General features: G+C 45.6%; 1 protein-coding gene across 3 annotated transcripts in view; it reads left to right on the forward strand.

The window, feature by feature from the left end:
* NECAB2 (N-terminal EF-hand calcium binding protein 2) overlaps positions 1-16,647 on the forward strand; it is a 55,978-nt gene that overhangs the window by 36,433 nt on the left and 2,898 nt on the right. For 2 of the 3 annotated variants that reach the window (XM_003339772.4, XM_056810183.1), the window contains 3 exons: positions 9,196-9,252; positions 9,958-10,070; positions 12,305-12,382. In XM_003339772.4, the coding sequence (XP_003339820.3) occupies positions 9,196-9,252; positions 9,958-10,070; positions 12,305-12,382 (248 nt within the window). Of the gene's footprint in view, positions 1-9,195; positions 9,253-9,957; positions 10,071-12,304; positions 12,383-13,525; positions 13,621-16,647 lie in introns of all 3 variants that reach the window. The other variant, XR_008914873.1, reaches the window with a different exon arrangement.

Below are 16,647 nucleotides of genomic sequence, written 5' to 3' on the forward strand. Positions count from 1 at the left end.
CACCCCCCCAGGACCTGTCAAGAGGGACTAAACCCTAAATGCTCTCAGTCATTTCAAAGCCACCAGATCCCATTGATCTGCCTCCCAGTGAGGCAGCCAGGGCAGGAGTGAGTTATTGATTTTCCATTTGATGGATGAGAAAACTGGGGCTCAGAGGATAACGACTTGTCTATTTCCATGCCATGAGTTAGGGGCAGGCCCTGGAGCAGAAACCCAGGGATCCTCGCTCTCCAACCCAGCTGAGACATCTGGGTGGCCCAGTGAATAGAGCACTAGGCCTAGGGTCAGGAAGACCTGAGTTCCAATCCTTCTTCCTACACTTACTCACTGTCCGACTGTGGGATAACCACATTACTTCTATTTGCCTCAGTTTCCTCATCTGCAAAATGAGGATCCTAACAGCTCCCAACACCCGAAGTTGTCAGGACAAGATGAGATAATACTTGTGACGGGCTTTGCAATCCTTAAAGCCCTCTAGGAATGCTGAGCTATTGTTATTCCTCGTATGGCACTGTATGATCCCTTACAAAGACCATCGGATGCAGGTAGTACAAGTATTACTAGTCCCATTTTCCAGATAAGGAAAACTGAGGTTGAAATAAAACGAGTCATAATCCTAGATTTTGACTTGGAGGGGGGGCCTTGGAAGTCATCTTGTCTAATTCCTTCATTTTACAAAAGGGGAAATTGAGACCCAGAGAGAGTTTGCTGCAGGGGAGCAAGGTTCATCCAGGTAATAGGCAGAAGCTCCAGGTCTCCTAAATCCTTGTCCAGGGCTTTCTTCACTGGGCCAAGCCAGCCACGTGCCAGGGGAAGCCCCCTCACCTATATTTCTGGGGTGCCCCTTATGAGTTGCTGAGACATTGGTATTCTATCATGATTGATTGGGAGAGCCAGCCTGGAAGAACAGCCAGGCTCCTTGGGGTCGAGCTTAGCCCAACGGGAAGCAGATGGGGAATAAGAAAGAGGGTGGTGGGGAGGGAGATGTTGGGGGGGGGTTAAGGAGAGAACCAGCCCAAATCCATCAGGAAATAGGGATTGGGATGGCTTTTTCGGAGGATGAGGAGAAGCCCTTCTTGCTGGGAAATCACTGAGTTAGAGCTAGAAAGGATCTTGGAGGCTACAAAGTCCAACACATTTTACTAAAGCAAAGGGGGGGGGGTGTTAAATGATTTGCCCATGGTCACCCAGCATCGGAGTGGAGGAGGGAGGATTTGAACTCAGGTCTTCCTGCCTCTCCGAACTGCCCGCCCTCCTTGCCCTCTGCCCCTTCGAAGACCCTGGTTGGGACTCTAGCTTTAAAAACCGCCAGGGTTAAGCCAGATGTGGAAGGGGGAATCGTGGGGAAGGCTGGTGATGGTCAGAGGCCGGGGGGAGGGCAGGGGCAGCTGGAGTCGGTTTGGAGGAGGCCAGAGCATCCCTGGCCTCGGCGGGAGGTTCTCGGCAGGACCAGCGAGCCCAGGTTGTCATAACAACCCGGGGCAGCTCAGGAGGGAGGCTCTTAGGAGCCTATTATTAGATGCTGGTCGCCCTAACAACCAGGGTTCTTCGGAGATGGCAGGCTCGCGAGCCGAACTTCCTCATTCTCTTTGATTTCTTTTCCCTCTCTTGTTCCCCCCGCCCAGGGCAGGGTGGGCCCAGCTGCCAGGCTGGCCTGTGACTGGTTGGGGCAGCAGCCGTACTTCCCTCCTATCCCCACCTTCCTTAGCCCACTGGTAAGTGCCCCCCCATCGGGGTTGAGCCTCACCGTCATCATCTCCATCCCTAACATATCACTTTAAAGCCGGCAGAACCCTTTCTGTATGTTATCTCATTGGCTCCTCATCACCACCCTGAGAGGTTGGGGCTCTACTAGCTCCATTTTGCAGATGAATAAACTGAGGCAGTCAGAAACAAAGTGCCTTGTCCAGGGTCCATGTCCTGGGCAGGATTTGAACTCAGATTTTCTTGGCATTCTACCCATTTCTACTCAATTTCCTTCAATCAGGCTCCCAGAAAGTAGAGCCTTAGATCTGCCTCTGGTGCCCCTTGAGCAAGTCACAGAACCACCATTCAATCCTGGCCCTGCCTGGCACAGCCCCTCGTACCTACAGACGTCTGTCCAGTTTCCTCTCAATCCCCAAGTGGTCCTTGAGAGGCTTCAGCAGAAAGACCATTGGATCCAGTTGGAAGGCTTGGGTTTACCACTAAGCCGCCATTGTGGTCTTGGCCAACTCATCACCTCTTGCGCTTTGATTCCACCACTTTATGATGCTCCCTTCCAGTTTGACAATCCTATGAAGAGCAGCTGGGTCGCTCAGTGGATAGAGAGCCAGGCCCAGAGATGGGAGGTCCTGGATTCAAATGTGACCTCAGACACTTTCTAGCTGTGTGACCCTGGGTAAGTCACTTAACCCCCATTGCCTAGTAGCCCTTACCACTCTTCTGCCTTGGAACCAATACCTTGTATTGATTCTAAGATGGAAGGTGAGGGTTTAAAAAAAATTCTAGCTGTGTGACCCTGGGCAAGTCACTTAACCCCCATTGCCTAGCCCTTACCACTCTTCTGCCTTGGAGCCAATACACAGTATTGATTCTAAGATGGAAGGTGAGGATTTTAAAAAAAAAGGGAAAGAAAGGTATGTCAATCTCAGAGGGAAGAAGAGTCTGGCTTATAGCAGGGGCAGAGAGACGAAGAATGGGCTCTAAGGACAAAGTCAGGGGCTGGGGGTTTATGTCAGGTTGGGAAAGAGAGAAGAGAGGACAAAATGGAAGCACTGGGCACCAAGTTCAGTCCTTCCTTGGCACATCAGTTTGTATTAATGTTAGAAACATTAAATCGCGTTAGATCACTGAAAGATCTAATTTGAGCTTTTATAGCCTCAATTTTGGCCACTCCGAAGCACTCTCTCCTGATTTATGGCATTGCACTGTCAGGGTTAAGTGCCCCAATAATGGTATTTTACCTCCCGTTGGATCTTCACAGAACCGGTGAAGTAGAGTTTGCCTGTCTACATAAAAAGGCAATTCATAATCCCAGGATGTGTCCATCCAGTCCCTCCGTCTTGTCCTCTCTTCTCCCTTTCCCAACCGGACATGAACCCTCAATCTCTGCCTTTGTCCTTCGTGCCCACTCTTCTTCGCTCTGCCCCTGCTATGAGCCAGACTCTTCTTCCTTCAAAGACTGGCAGACTTCCCTTTAAAACAAACAAAACCTTTACTTTCTGTTTTAGAGAGCCTGTCGTCCAACCCCTCTATTTTTCAGGGGAAGAAACTGAGTCCCACAGAGGACCAGTAATAACCAATCTGTGGGCTTGACTAACACTTGCTCTGGGTACTGAAGATAAAATCAGAGCAGTGTGGCATGGGTGCTTTGGGATCCTAAATAACAGTCAGGTCTTAATCCAGGTTCTCTGACTCCAGAGTCAACGCTTCTACTGACATAACATCGTGCCTCATTCAAGGCATGCATCTTGTTTTTTCTTTCTTGGCATCTATTCATAATTTTTTAAACCCTTACCTTCCATTTTAGAATCAATACTGTGCATTGGTTCTGAGGCAGAAGAGCAATGAAGGCTAGGCAATGGGGGTTAAGTGACTTGCCCAGGGTCACACAGCTGGAAAATGTCTATGGTCATATTTGAACCCAGGACCTTCCATTTCTGAGTCTAGTTCTCAATCCACTGAGCCACCTAGCTGCCCCACCGTTCCTAATTTTTCAAAATATTTTATACATTTATTTTCTTTTTAATTTTGAGTTCCAAATTCTCTCCCTCCCACCCACTGAGAAGGCAAGCAATCTGATATCAATTATACATGTGAAATCATGCCGAACATATCTCCATATTAGCCTTCTTTCAAAAAAGCAAGAAAAAAACAAAGTGAGGAAATTATACTTTGATTTGCACTGAGTTGATCAGTTCTCTCTCCGGAGGTGGATAGCATTTCTGGATCCTGAGCCCCCTGGAACTGTCTTGGGTCATGGTATGGATCAGTAACCAAGACTTTCACAGCTGGTCATCATTCCCACATTGCTGCTGATACTGTGTGCAATACTATCCCATTTCTTCTCACTTTACTTTGCATCAGTTCACATGGATCTTGCCATGTTTCTCTCAAGCCACCTCCTTGTCATTTCCCACACCTCACTAGTACTCTGTCACAGTCATATGCAAGGCACATATCTTGGTGGGATGTAGGGAGAGGTGACAGACACATTTGGCCATTGCAGGGGAAAATGTCAATTTTGGTGAAACTGGCATTAATAAGTTTTGCTAACTAAGTAACAGCAGAAAAAAAGGGTGAACACTGATCAGTAAGAGAAGGGGAGGGTGGAAAGGAAGGGGGTAAGGAACAAAGGGAGGTTAGGAGAAAAGGAAGGAGGCAAGGAGGAAAATAGAATGAGAGAGAGAAGAAGAAAGAAAGAAAGAAAGAAAGAAAGAAAGAAAGAAAGAAAGAAAGAAAGAAAGAAAGAAAGAAAGAAAGAAAGAAAGAAAGAAAGAAAGAAGAGAGAGAAAGGGAAGAAGACAGAAACCTAAAGGGATGGAAGGGGGACAGAGAGAGTAAGGAGGGTGCTGAGATGGACATCAGAGAAAAGGGTGTTATAGGAAGGAGAAATTATTATGGCCTGGTTGTGCTCAGAGAAATCGATCTAGAAGTGATGGGACTTGAGCCCAATTTTGAAGGATATATAAGATCTGGAAAGGTAAAAAGGAGGATGGGGCAGGAGGAAAGATACATATTAGATATGAGGAACACAGTAAGCAGGAGATGTTTTAGAAAGAACACTGGTCTGGTTAGAGTAGAGTTTATGTAGAGAATGGAAGATGATGCTGGCCAGATAGGATATCAGTTTGGGTGATTGGGTGTGCCTTGAATGCCAGACTAAATTTCGTCTTTATCCTACAAGGAATGGAGTGCCATAAGAGGCAGCATGGTGTAGTGAATAGCAGACTGGTCTCAGAGTTGGGAAGACCTGGGTTCAAATCCTGACTGACATTCTTGACTTTGTGAGCCTGGGCAAGTCACATTTTTGCTATACCAAGCAATCCACCAAGACTACAAATTGTGGAGAAGGTGCAGAACTACCTCCCGTCACCAATAAAATCACAGATTGCAAAGCATTTACTAAGCCCCCGCTACATGCCAGGCACTGTGCTAAGTGCTGAGGATACAAAGAGACAAAAGGCAATCCCTGGCCACAAGGAGCGTAAAATCTAATAGAAGTGACAGCATACAAACCAAGACTTTTATAGAGGGAGCTACAGATGGGATAAATGGTTGGTTGTTGTCCTTCATACTTAAAAAAGACCAAAAGGATATCACCATGTTGGCATCAATGCACAATGTGTTCAACTATGGTTGATCAGACCAAAATGAGCTCAGAAGGCTCTACCATAAATCAGGCACAAATAGCCCACATGAACATTGAGGATGGAGATGTCTCTAAATTTGGGCAGCTCACATTTCTTTTGAGCTACTGTCATTCTGCTTTGCTCATAGAGCGCAGCGCCATCTTTGATGGGAGCATGCCATGAGGGATGGTTCTGTGCCAGAATAAATAGGAGGTAATTAATAGAGGGAAGGCATTTGAACAAAGAGTGGTTGGGAAGGCTTCCAATAAAACATGGGATTTTATAGTGATTAAAGGAAGTCAGGGAGGTCAGTCCACAGAGTTGAAGAGGGAGAGCATTTTGAGCATAGGGGACAGCCAGAGAAAATGCCCAGATCCAGTGGGGGGAAAAAAGCAAACAAATAAACAACTGAAAAATGAAGAGCTGATGAATGATAAGAACACTATAAAATGGTTTTTCTTTATTTTTTAAAAAACCCTTACCTTCCATCTTAGAACCAATTATTAATATTGGTTCCAAGGCAGAAGAGTGGTAAGGGCAGGGCAATGAGGGTTAAGTGACTTGCCCAGGGTCATCCAGTTAGGAAGTGTCTGAGGACATATTTGAACCCAGGATCTCCCATCTCTAGCCCTGGCTCTCAAACCACTGAGCAACCTAGATGCCCTTTATAAAATGTTTTTTTTAATGGATCAGTGGCCTACTGAAGATGGGTCTTTAAGGAGATTAACCTGGCATAGGGGTAGGATGAATTGGAGGACTTGGAACTTGGAGGCAGGGAAGACCATTGCTGTCATTCAAGAATCTTTTCTGGTGCTATTGATGGCTCAGCTCCTTCAATTCAAAGTAAGGAATTGTTGGGCTCTCAAAATAATGAGTTTGTAAAAATAATATCTAGCATTTATATGACACAGTAAGGTTTACAAAGCACTTTTACAAATATTATCTCATCTGATCTTCACAACATTGATGGGTAAGTGCTCTTACTATCCCCAATTTGCAGATGAGGAAACCAAGCCAGGCAAGTTAAATGCCTTGCCCAGGGTCAACCAGTTAGTGCCTGATGCTAGATTTGAACTCAGGTCTTCCTGACTCCAAGTCCAGCATTCTATCTATCCAGTATGCTACCAAAAGCAGCCAAAGCTTCACCAAGACTGAGTTCTGCCCTTTCCTTGCATTCTGTGAAGAGAGTAGGGAGGACCAGAAGTAAGCCAAATTCCCACTTACCATTTTGGATGGAAGCCATATCCTCCCCTGGGGAGAAGAGGAGGTTGAAATGAAATGTTTTAATATTCCAGGAGATGGAGAGGGATGCTCTCGCTCCACATTTTTTTAAACCCTTCCCCCTGTCTTACTATCAATTCTAGGAGAGAAGTGACAAGGGCTAGGTAATGAGGGATAAGTGACTTTCCCAGGGTCACACAACTAGGAAATATCTAAGGTCAGATTTGAACATAGGTCCTCCCAGTTCCAAGCCTGTCCCTTCTTCCTTCCTTCCTTCCTTCCTTCCTTCCTTCCTTCCTTCCTTCCTTCCTTCCTTCCTTCCTTCCTTCCTTCCTTCCACTTTTTTCTTTTCCCCCTTCTCCTTCTTCCTTCTTTCCTTCCCACCTTCCTTCTTTCCCTCCTTTCCTCCAGGACTTGCCCAGGGTCACACCACTGTCTGAGGCCAGTTATGAACCCAGGAACTCCTTTTCCAAGCCTGGCTCTCAATCCACTGAGCCACCCAGCTGCCCCCTCTACCTTGCTTTTCTGGTCCTTTCTACCCACTAACCCAAAACTTACAAATTAATTGAAGACTGTCCTGGACTCTGGGAGCCCAGAGTTTTGGGTTCTCATCCCCATTCTGCCCTTTGCTTTCTCTGTGACTTTAGAGCAGTTTTGTCCCTATGATTTTACCCTATAAAATAACAGGGTTAGACTAGATGACCTCCAAGGTCCCTTCCTGTCCGACATTCAATGTTCTAAGAACCATCGAAGCTCTATCTTGGGAGATTCAGAGCAAAAAGGAAGGAAACAAGCGTCCATTCAGTACTGCTCTGTGCTGGGCACTTTCCAAATACTGATCATCAAAACCACACTGGGAGGTGGGTACTTTGATTTATTAATTAATTAGTTTGTATGTTGCATTCATGTTCCCAGGTATCTCCCTCCCCTCCCCATCATGAGAAGGCATCATTTGATAGGAAAATATATATATATATATATATATATATATATATATATCTTTACATGCATACATATATAAAACCAAATAAAAAAATATTTACCGGTTCTTTCTCTGGAGGTGAACCGACACAAGTCATTCTTCAACCAAAATTTCTGTTGTTGTATATAATGTTCTCTTGGTTCTGCTCTTTTTCCTCTTCACAATTTCATGTAGATCTTTCCGTGTTTCCTTTTAATTAACCTGCTTATTATTTCTTACTTTTATTCCATCCCCTTTTTTATAGTTGGGGAAACAAAGGCAGACAGAGATTTAGTGACGTGCCCAGGGTCAAACAGCTAGGAAGTGTCTGAAGCAGGAATTGAACCCAGGTCCAATACTCTATTCACTTCCTTTGTCCCAAGGAGACCTCCCAGCACCGGCGTTCCACAAGCTAAGGGTCCTTTGAGCTCTCGTGCTATGACCTAAGAAGCCTTTTGAGCTCTGCTGCTCACTCATCTAAGGACTATTCCCACTCTACGAGTCTTTGTTCCAAGGCCCCAATATTTCATTTTAAAGATCCTTTCTCAGTTCTGACATTTTGCGATCTGTCTATCCGTGAGGATATGAGCCATGCCATCTGCTCCTGGCCACCTCCCTGGCACACAAGCGTGTGCATGCACACACACACACGTGTTTTGATGGACGGACAATGAGTAACTAGACTGGTCGGATTCCTTCTTGAGTCTGAATGTCAAACTCAAGGATGGACATTTGTTCCTTTGACTGAACCCCGGGCTCTTGACCAGATAGGAGTGAAGGCCAAAGGGATCCACGGGGAGATCTGGGCCAGGGACTGGGGACAGGGAACACAGACATCAAGCCTGGGTGGTTCAGGTATTGGAAATAGCCTAAGCTGACTCATTCCAAGACCTGGAACGGTTAAGCTCTTCAAGGGAAGGAGGTAGTTCATTTCTGCCTTTGTATCCTCAGCATAGTATCTGGCACATAGTAGGCATTTAATAAATCCTCGATGGCTCATTGATTGATTAGGAGCCCCTGATATTCCCAGAGAGAACTTCAAGATGCTCAGAGAAGAGAGACAGTAGGATGTCGGTCAGTCGACTTTCCCAGGGACTCCTCTAGCGACGTGTCTTCTGTGAAATGGGCACATTTGCTCAACAAGATTTGTGGCCACTTTGGTCATGAAGGCTTCTAGGATGCACTCATGTCATCAGCATCATCCTTGAAGCCCCCAGGCTTCCTGTAGTCCTTTGGGGATCAGAGCCAATTCTGGACCTGATGGGAGGACTCAGATGGCCCAACAGACCTCTTTGACTTCCAAGGCCTCCTTGGAGATAGCAAATCATCCCAGCAGAAAAGTGCAAAGAGGGCTCAGAGGCCCTGGGTTCAAATCCTACCTCTGCCCCTTACTAACTGTATGACCTTGGGCAAGGCAGGGCGTCTCACTCATCAGGGTCCTCTGACTCTAAGGGAGAGCACCCGAACCTCACGGGGTTCCTCGTGAAGACTCGAGGAGATGATGTATGCAAAGTACTTTGTAAGCCTTCCCTGGGTCTCCTGGACCCTCCACCCCGTGTTTGCAGAGATCATGTCTCATTCAAGTCTTGAGTCTCCCGCAGCTTCCAACTCTGGGATCTGTACACACTGCATGCTTGTACTAAGTGTTTATTGAACTGACTCCTGTTTTATTGATTCTAGACCCTGTGGTTTGATCTGCATCAGCGTCTCTCAGATGGAAATAGTATGACTTGCACCGTGAGTACCCATCCCTCTGAGGTCTTCTCTGTCTCCCCACTTCTCAGAAGTTGACCCCCCCCCCCATGCCCCAGCCCACTAGTGATGGTCCTTCTCAGCTCAGGGCAGAGAATTTATCTGAAGTGGTGGTTTGAAGACTGTAATCTGCCAATTAGTCCAATACAAAGATGTCCCCAGTTACAAAATGGCGGTCTACCCAAGGACTGGATGGCCCCATATAAAGTTGAAAAGGATGCTCCTCACAGCTGCAGCAGAGAAGAAGGAGAGTCCCAGGGCCCATGTAAAATGGGCAAACATCACGTTGAAGAGGGTGTTCAAAAAGTCTAGAATTAGAAGGAATCTTGGAGAGTATCTAGTCCAGGGATTCTTAACCTGGAGTCCATGAACTTGTTTCTTTTAAATATTTTAGTAACTGCATTTCAATATTTTGGCTTTCTTTTATAATCATGTAGATTTTATATTTTTCATTTTAAGGCATTTTTTTTTCTGAGAGGGTTTGACCAGACTGCCAAAGGGGGCCATAATGTACATGAGATAAAGGACCACCTGAGCTAATCCAACTCTCCCATTTTACAAATGAGGAAACCAAGGCACATGGAGGTTAAGTAATTTTCCTGAAGTAACACCGAGAGTTAAGGAGCAAAGTCATGGTTTGAAATTCATGGCCTCTGGGTTGGCAGTTCAGTGATCTTTTTTTTCCCTCAGTATTTGCTGTTGGTGAGACAAGAGATGGTGGTATCAAGGGAGCATCTTGGGGAGTTCCTGAGCTCCCTGAGACAGTACCTGAGGAGCACAGCCGAAGATAGTCACTGTTTTCAGTAAGTCGAACTTGGATTGTTGAAAGGGAGGGAAGGAGTAGAGGTATGGTGGGCCTTCTAGGTAATGCTGACTCCTCAGGTGTTTAGGTACATGGAATCTAGGGTTGGAATGAATAGTATGGAATTACCCTCATATTCATTTTGAGGGATTATTGACTTTAGCTGATAAGCCAATCCCTGCCGATGCACCAGTGGAGGAAGCCTATGGAGACCCCTGTCAGCGCCAGCACTTTCTCACAGGGAGCCCAAAGAGAATAAACAGAATAAAGCAGAGTAGATGACCTAGAGCCAGGAAGGATAGCCTACGTGGCAGAGACAGGATCCAAATAAATTTTAACAGGTTCGAGTCTTGGACTCAATCGAATGAGATGATATTTAATGAAGATAAATGTAAGTCTTATACTCGGGTTCAAAAAATCAATTTCCTGTGTGCAAAATAGAGGAAGGAAACATGATTAGGTAGCAGTCCATTGGGGGGGGGGGGTGGCGGGAGGAGATATAAAGGTGTTAGTTGAATGCAAGCCAAGTCAAAAGGTCAAAAATAGAATTTATTGCCCCCCCTCCAAAAAAACTAATAGAATCTGAGTCTATATTAGCAGAAGCAATATGCAGAACAAGAATGATAATGGTTCCATTTGCCTTGGTTAGACCTCATGTTCTGTTCTCAGTGCCGCATTTTAGGAAAGCCATTCATGAGCTGGAGATCATCCAGAGAAGGGTCAGGATGGAGAAGGGACATAAGATCTACTGAAGGCAGAGGGTGGTATTTTTCCCAGAGAAGAAATGACTCAGGATGTCTGGGATATGTATCTTCAAGAACGTAAAGGGCAAAGCGATGAGCAGGCTAGTTTTTTAAAAACTTGGAAAGAACTACAGAGGATAATGAACAGTGAAATGAGTAGAACCAAGAGAACATTATACACAGCTACAGAATTAATAATGAAAGAATAAATTGTGAGTGTTACCTCCTGAGAATGAACTGAAAGGGAAAACTTGAAAGATTTAATTTTGTGTGAACATGTTGGTCTCCCAGATGATACCTTCTGTGATGTGGGGAGGGTGGGAAGGAGCTATTTTAAATTTTTTTCCTAATTTAAAAATTAAAAGAAAAACTGAAAAAAAGAAAAATTAATGTGTAGGACTATAGTAGAAGAGAGGAATCGGGCTTGTTCTGATTGACCCCAGAGAGCAGACATAAGAAAATGAGTCCAATTTGCAAAAAAGGAGACTTAGACTAAGGAAAGACTTCCTAATGGCTAGAGCTATTGCAGAGGAAAATGAGCTGCCACCTCATTAAAGGTCTTCTAGCAGATGCTTGGATGACTTCTTGTCAGGGATTCTTGTACTGATCTGGGTTGGACTAGATATTTATCGGCTTCCCATTCTGTCTTTGTTGTCTTATTAGTTTCTCTGCTGTTGTTCAGTCCTTTTTCAGTCATGTGATCCTATTTGGTTTTTTGTTTTTTTTGACAAAGATACTGGAGTGCTTTGTCATTTATCATCTAAAACTTAAATTATACTAAACAAATTATATTTTATTCATAGAATCTTTTTAAAACAAAGTTTATGTTTCATGATTCTTAAATACACATTTTTAAAACTACTAAAATTTTTACATGCAGAGAATTGTACACAGCCCAAAGAATATAATTGGTTTCTTTGGGGGTGATATTATTTAAACTGAGGTCCACAATACCCACAAGTCCTAGTTTTAGTCTCTTTGTCCAAGTCTATATACACTTTTGGATGACCCAGAGCTCCTACGCCACCATCATGTGTTATCACTCAACTTTCCATTTCACTCACTGGTTGTTCTGCTATCAAATCAATTGCTAGTAACTCACTCTCTCTCTCTCTCTCTCTCTCTCTCTCTCTCTCTCTCTCTCTCTCTCTCTCTCTCTCTCTCTCTCCCTCTCTCTCTCTCTCTCTCTCTCCCTTCTCTCCCCATCTCCCTCCTTCCCTCTCTCCCTGTCTGTCTCTCTCTCTCTCTCTCTCTTCTCTCTCCATCTCTCTCTTCCTCTCTCTCCATCTCTCTCTCCCCCTCTCTCCATCTCTCCTTTCCTTTCCCTTCCCTCTTTCTCTCTGTCTGTCTGTCTGTTTGTCTATCTTCTCTTTCTCCATCTCTCTCTCCCCATTCCCCTCCCTCTCACCTCCCTCCCTCTCTCTCTCTCTCTGTCTCTGTGTCTCTCTCTCTGTGTCTCTCTCTCTGTCTCTGTCTCTCTCTCTCCTTTCAGCATCACTGCCGTGAGACTTGCTGATGGCTTCACTTTCGTTGTCTATGAGTTTTGGGAGACTGAGGAGGAGTGGAAGAGGTAGGTCCTAAGTTAGATTTTACTTTGATTACTCAGGGTGCCAGAGACCCAGGGTGCTTAGCCAGGAAAACGATTCTCTTGCTGCCCTTCATGATTTAGAAGAGTGATTCGGCTGCCTTATGGTGTGCTTGTGTGTGTGTGTGTGTGTGTGTGTGTGTGTGTGTGTGTGTGTGTGTGTGTGTGTGTTATCTTTGGCCCCACCAACACCTCCACAGTGCAAACTTTGCTCCAGGAAGGAGGGAGATTTCTGTCCCTTCAAGTTTTCCAAGCCCTTCAGGCTCAAGAACCAGTTCCTTGAAACCCAAATGTTACATCCAATTGGAAAAGGAGGTTTGTTACCTGAGAACTTACCCACAGTTTTGGTAGAGTCTGAAGCACCTGGCACTACCCCTACTGATGACTTAATAAAAACTAGGAATTGGTGTTTAAGGAACGTCAATGCTTGTAATGGAACCGAGAAGGCCCTTGGGAGGAATGGAAAGGTATCCCACATCATCCATCTTCCTTCAGACTGCTAGTTGGTTCTGTAGATAGAATACTAGACTTGAAGTCAGGAAGTCCCAAGTTCAAATCCTGTCTCATTCACTAACTAGCTGTGGGACCCTTGGCAAGTTATTTAACCTCTGCCTACCTCAGTTTCCTCCTTTATAAAATAAGGATAATGATAGCACCTACCTCCCAGGGTTGTTGTGAGAATAAAATGAGAGAATATTTGTAAAATGCTTTGCAATTTCCTTAAAACACTATAGAAATACTAGCTATTATTATTATCTAGCAAGTATTATCCCCATTTCACAGACTCAGAGTAGTGGTAACTTATCCTGGGTCACAGAGCTAGTAGTAGAACTCAGGACTTCTGACCCTAAGCTAAATGCTTGGTGCCAGTGGTTATCCTGCATACAAACAAATCTTGTCCCCAATCAATCCAGAGTCATTTCAGTTCATCCTCATTCCAGCATCCAGAAGCGTTTACAAGGGAGGTATAGCATCCTCCCCTGGGGCTCAGTTTCCTCAGGTATAGTAACAGGAGGCCCATTAAAGACTAGCAGGTTCCTTCAAGCTCCCTCCCCCAGAGTGGCCACGCTTAGAATGTCCAATTCCCAACAGTACAATCATCTTGAGTTGTTTTCCCTTCTCTCACAGAATCATGGACTCTCAAAGTTGCACCTGAACCAGAATTCCCCCAACAAGTGGTCTGCCGTCTTCCCGTGAAGGGCTACTTTCAGCTGGCTCTTCCAGTGAGGAGATTTCCCTTTGCATCCTCTGTTTCTTTCCAACTTCCTTGACTTCTCTTCCTTCTGCCTTCCAGGACCAAATGGGCTAGTCTAATTTCTCTTGACCTTTCATCTCCCTCAATGTTGAAAGATAACGTTCATTTCCCTCCTCAAGTCTTCCCTCCTCCAGCCTAACTAACCCGTTTCTTCCTGCTTACCTTCCAGCCAGATCTTTTTTCTCGATGTATGTCCTTCTGTGATTTTTTGCCTTTCAATTCTTCCTCCTTCCCATTCATGAACTATTCTGTATAACCCTCTGCCTCTGGGAGGTTCATCGCCACCGTGGCTGGAGGGCTCTCTCGCCCTTCTTTACTGAAGGGGCCAACAGGTGAGTCTGGAAGGAGAAAAGCTGGACACTGTCCTTGGGCCGCCAGGTAGCAGGGGAGAGAGCTCGAATTTTCTCCCAGCTTCAGAGAACTTAATTTCCCTGAAATCACATCATCTTCCTTTCGCAAGTGTGGGTTGAAATAGCCTTCCTTGGAATGGTCTAGTGGGTCCCTGGGCATCAGATAACTAGTCCAGGAAGCCGGATCTTGAGCCCAGCTATGGGTACCCTTTGAAGCGTGTGTGGCTCAGAGGAGATAAGATGGAAAGAAGGATGGGAGTCTGGACTGAGGAAGAATTTTTCTACTTGAACCTGGGACCAAATCCCCATATTCCATTAACTCAAGGAAGATGATGAAATGAGATCAAGACATTGAAAAGGACACATTGCTCTGCGAGCAGAAGTAGGCTCGGGTTTAATTTCCTGGGAGGCTCACACACAGGCTTTTCTAAATGGCCCCAACAATTCAGAGATGTAGACACTGAGGAGGGATGAGCCAAACTGTCCAGAGCAAGATGGGATGTGGGGCTCCGAGATCTCATTTTGTCCAGCCAGAAAATGGAAGGGATCAGGAATCCAAGCAGGACCTGGTCCCCATCGGGCTCAGTGTCATAGAAAGAACACTGGGGACTACAAGGTGGCTCTGGATATTGAAAGCTGGGCCTGGAGATGGGAGGTCCTGGGTTCAAATCTGGTCTCCAGCCCTTCCTAGATAGGTGACCCTGAGCAAGTCACTTAACCCCCATTGCCTAGCCCTTACTGCTCTTCCGCCTTGGAACCAGTATGTAGTATTGATTCTTTTTTTTTTTTTAAAGAAAAATGGTAACAAAGGTATGTCTATAAATGGTGATGTATATATACACATGCCACTATTTTTCTTTTTTAAAAGAACTGAACTTGTTTTAAAAATTAACAAGTTCAGGGATCCCTGGACTAGTTGATCTCCAAAGTCCTTTCCAACTACTGACATTTGGTGACTGCTGAGCTGTGATAGCTTCAGCCCAAGAACTAACTTTCTTTTCTCCAGAAGGCTTTGCTGAGTCTCATCTTGCTCTGTAGAGGGTCATGGGGAAAGGATGTCTTCCCCTTGGCTGTCCTTGACCACAGATGGCCTCTTTTTTTTCCTTTAAACCCTTACCTTTCATACTGTGTATTGGTTCCAAGGCCAAAAGATGGTATGGGTTAGGCAATGGGGGTTAAGTGAGTTGGTCAGGGTCACCCAGCTAGGAAATGTTTGAGGCTAGACTTGAACCCAGAGCCTCCCATCTCCAGGCCTGGCTCTATCCGCCGAGCCACCTAGCTGCCTCCACACACATACACACAGATTCTTGAGGCACAGGCACTTTTTTTTCCAGGGAGATCAAAAAGCTCAGCCTAGTCCTGGTCTAGAACGTTCCCAGAGCCCACACCTGTAACCCCGTGGTCCAGCTCCATGAGGGATATCAGGAGCTATTGAAAGGGGACTAGATGAGCAACTGAAGCAGCCAAGGATGGAGGGGGAGCACTAGAGTATCATACTCTTAAACCCCATCCACCCCACCTCCAATATTTCCCAGAGCTTAGGTTCCCAGGATTTACATCCAAAGGAATTTTGGAGACCATCGAGTTCAACCCCCAGCATTTTACAAATGGAGAAAGACTGAGATTAGGGTCACACAACTAGCAAGTCCCAGTGGCAAGAGTCTAACTCTTCCATTTTAGAACTAGGGAAGCTTGAGGTCCAGAGAGGGGAACCCTAAGTAAGTAGCAGAGACCAGGATCTGAACTCAGGCCTCCTGACTCAACATCCAGCCTTTTTCTCCACTGTACCCTTCACTAGGCTGCCTCATAGAGTGATAGAGGACTTCTAAATAGATTTATAAAGGTGGAGACTCTTCAGCCTGCCAAGGTGGTAGGCACTTAATGAGGTCCTCCCACCACTGGTTGGTGATTCACATTTTCTCCTCCCGTCTGATTCTAGGCTAGTTTTCATGGACAACCCCCACTGACTCTTCTGAGAATTCACACAGATAACTAGGGCAACAATCGGGTTACCCATTGAGCATCCCTCTCTTTCCCCCTCCAGCTGGCTCACTCTTGTGGTCAGACATGTCTGATGCCATTTTCCCCAGTGGACCACCTCTTCTCTTCTCTCCTATGTCTTATGTCTTCCATGCATGGCCATGGGGGGGAGGTCAGTTCTTGTGGGTGTTTGACCAACCCTAACCTTACAGCCTCACCAGAAGAAAATGGGTGTTGAAAGAATGAACTCTGGTGACCCAGAGCAGCTGGAGCTCACTGGAAGGACCAGACATATTTCTTGAATGCCATCCTCTCCTTATCCACTTGTACCACCTATTCCTAGAACCCGTGCCCTAAGGGACTAACTTGTGGGTTGTAATTTGGGCCAACCGGGGGACAGGAAGGGACCTGAGTGCTTCAAAGCCAACAAAGGGGAGTGGGACCCTTTAAATGAGTAATGTTTGCTAAGAATGCACTAGATGCTATGTGTAGGACTTGGGGTCTCTGCCCTCAAGACATTTATATTCTGGTCGAGGAGATGTCCACTCGGGAAGAGCCATCCCTCTGGGCATCTCTACTACTGGTCAGCTTCTCTGAACATCAGTCCCTCCATTTTGAACCCTTTCCCTGGACTCTGGCCTCTTGACTCAATAGTCAGTGTTTTT

The sequence above is a fragment of the Monodelphis domestica genome, chromosome 1, assembly GCF_027887165.1.
Source record: "Monodelphis domestica isolate mMonDom1 chromosome 1, mMonDom1.pri, whole genome shotgun sequence".
Lineage (NCBI taxonomy): Eukaryota > Metazoa > Chordata > Mammalia > Didelphimorphia > Didelphidae > Monodelphis > Monodelphis domestica.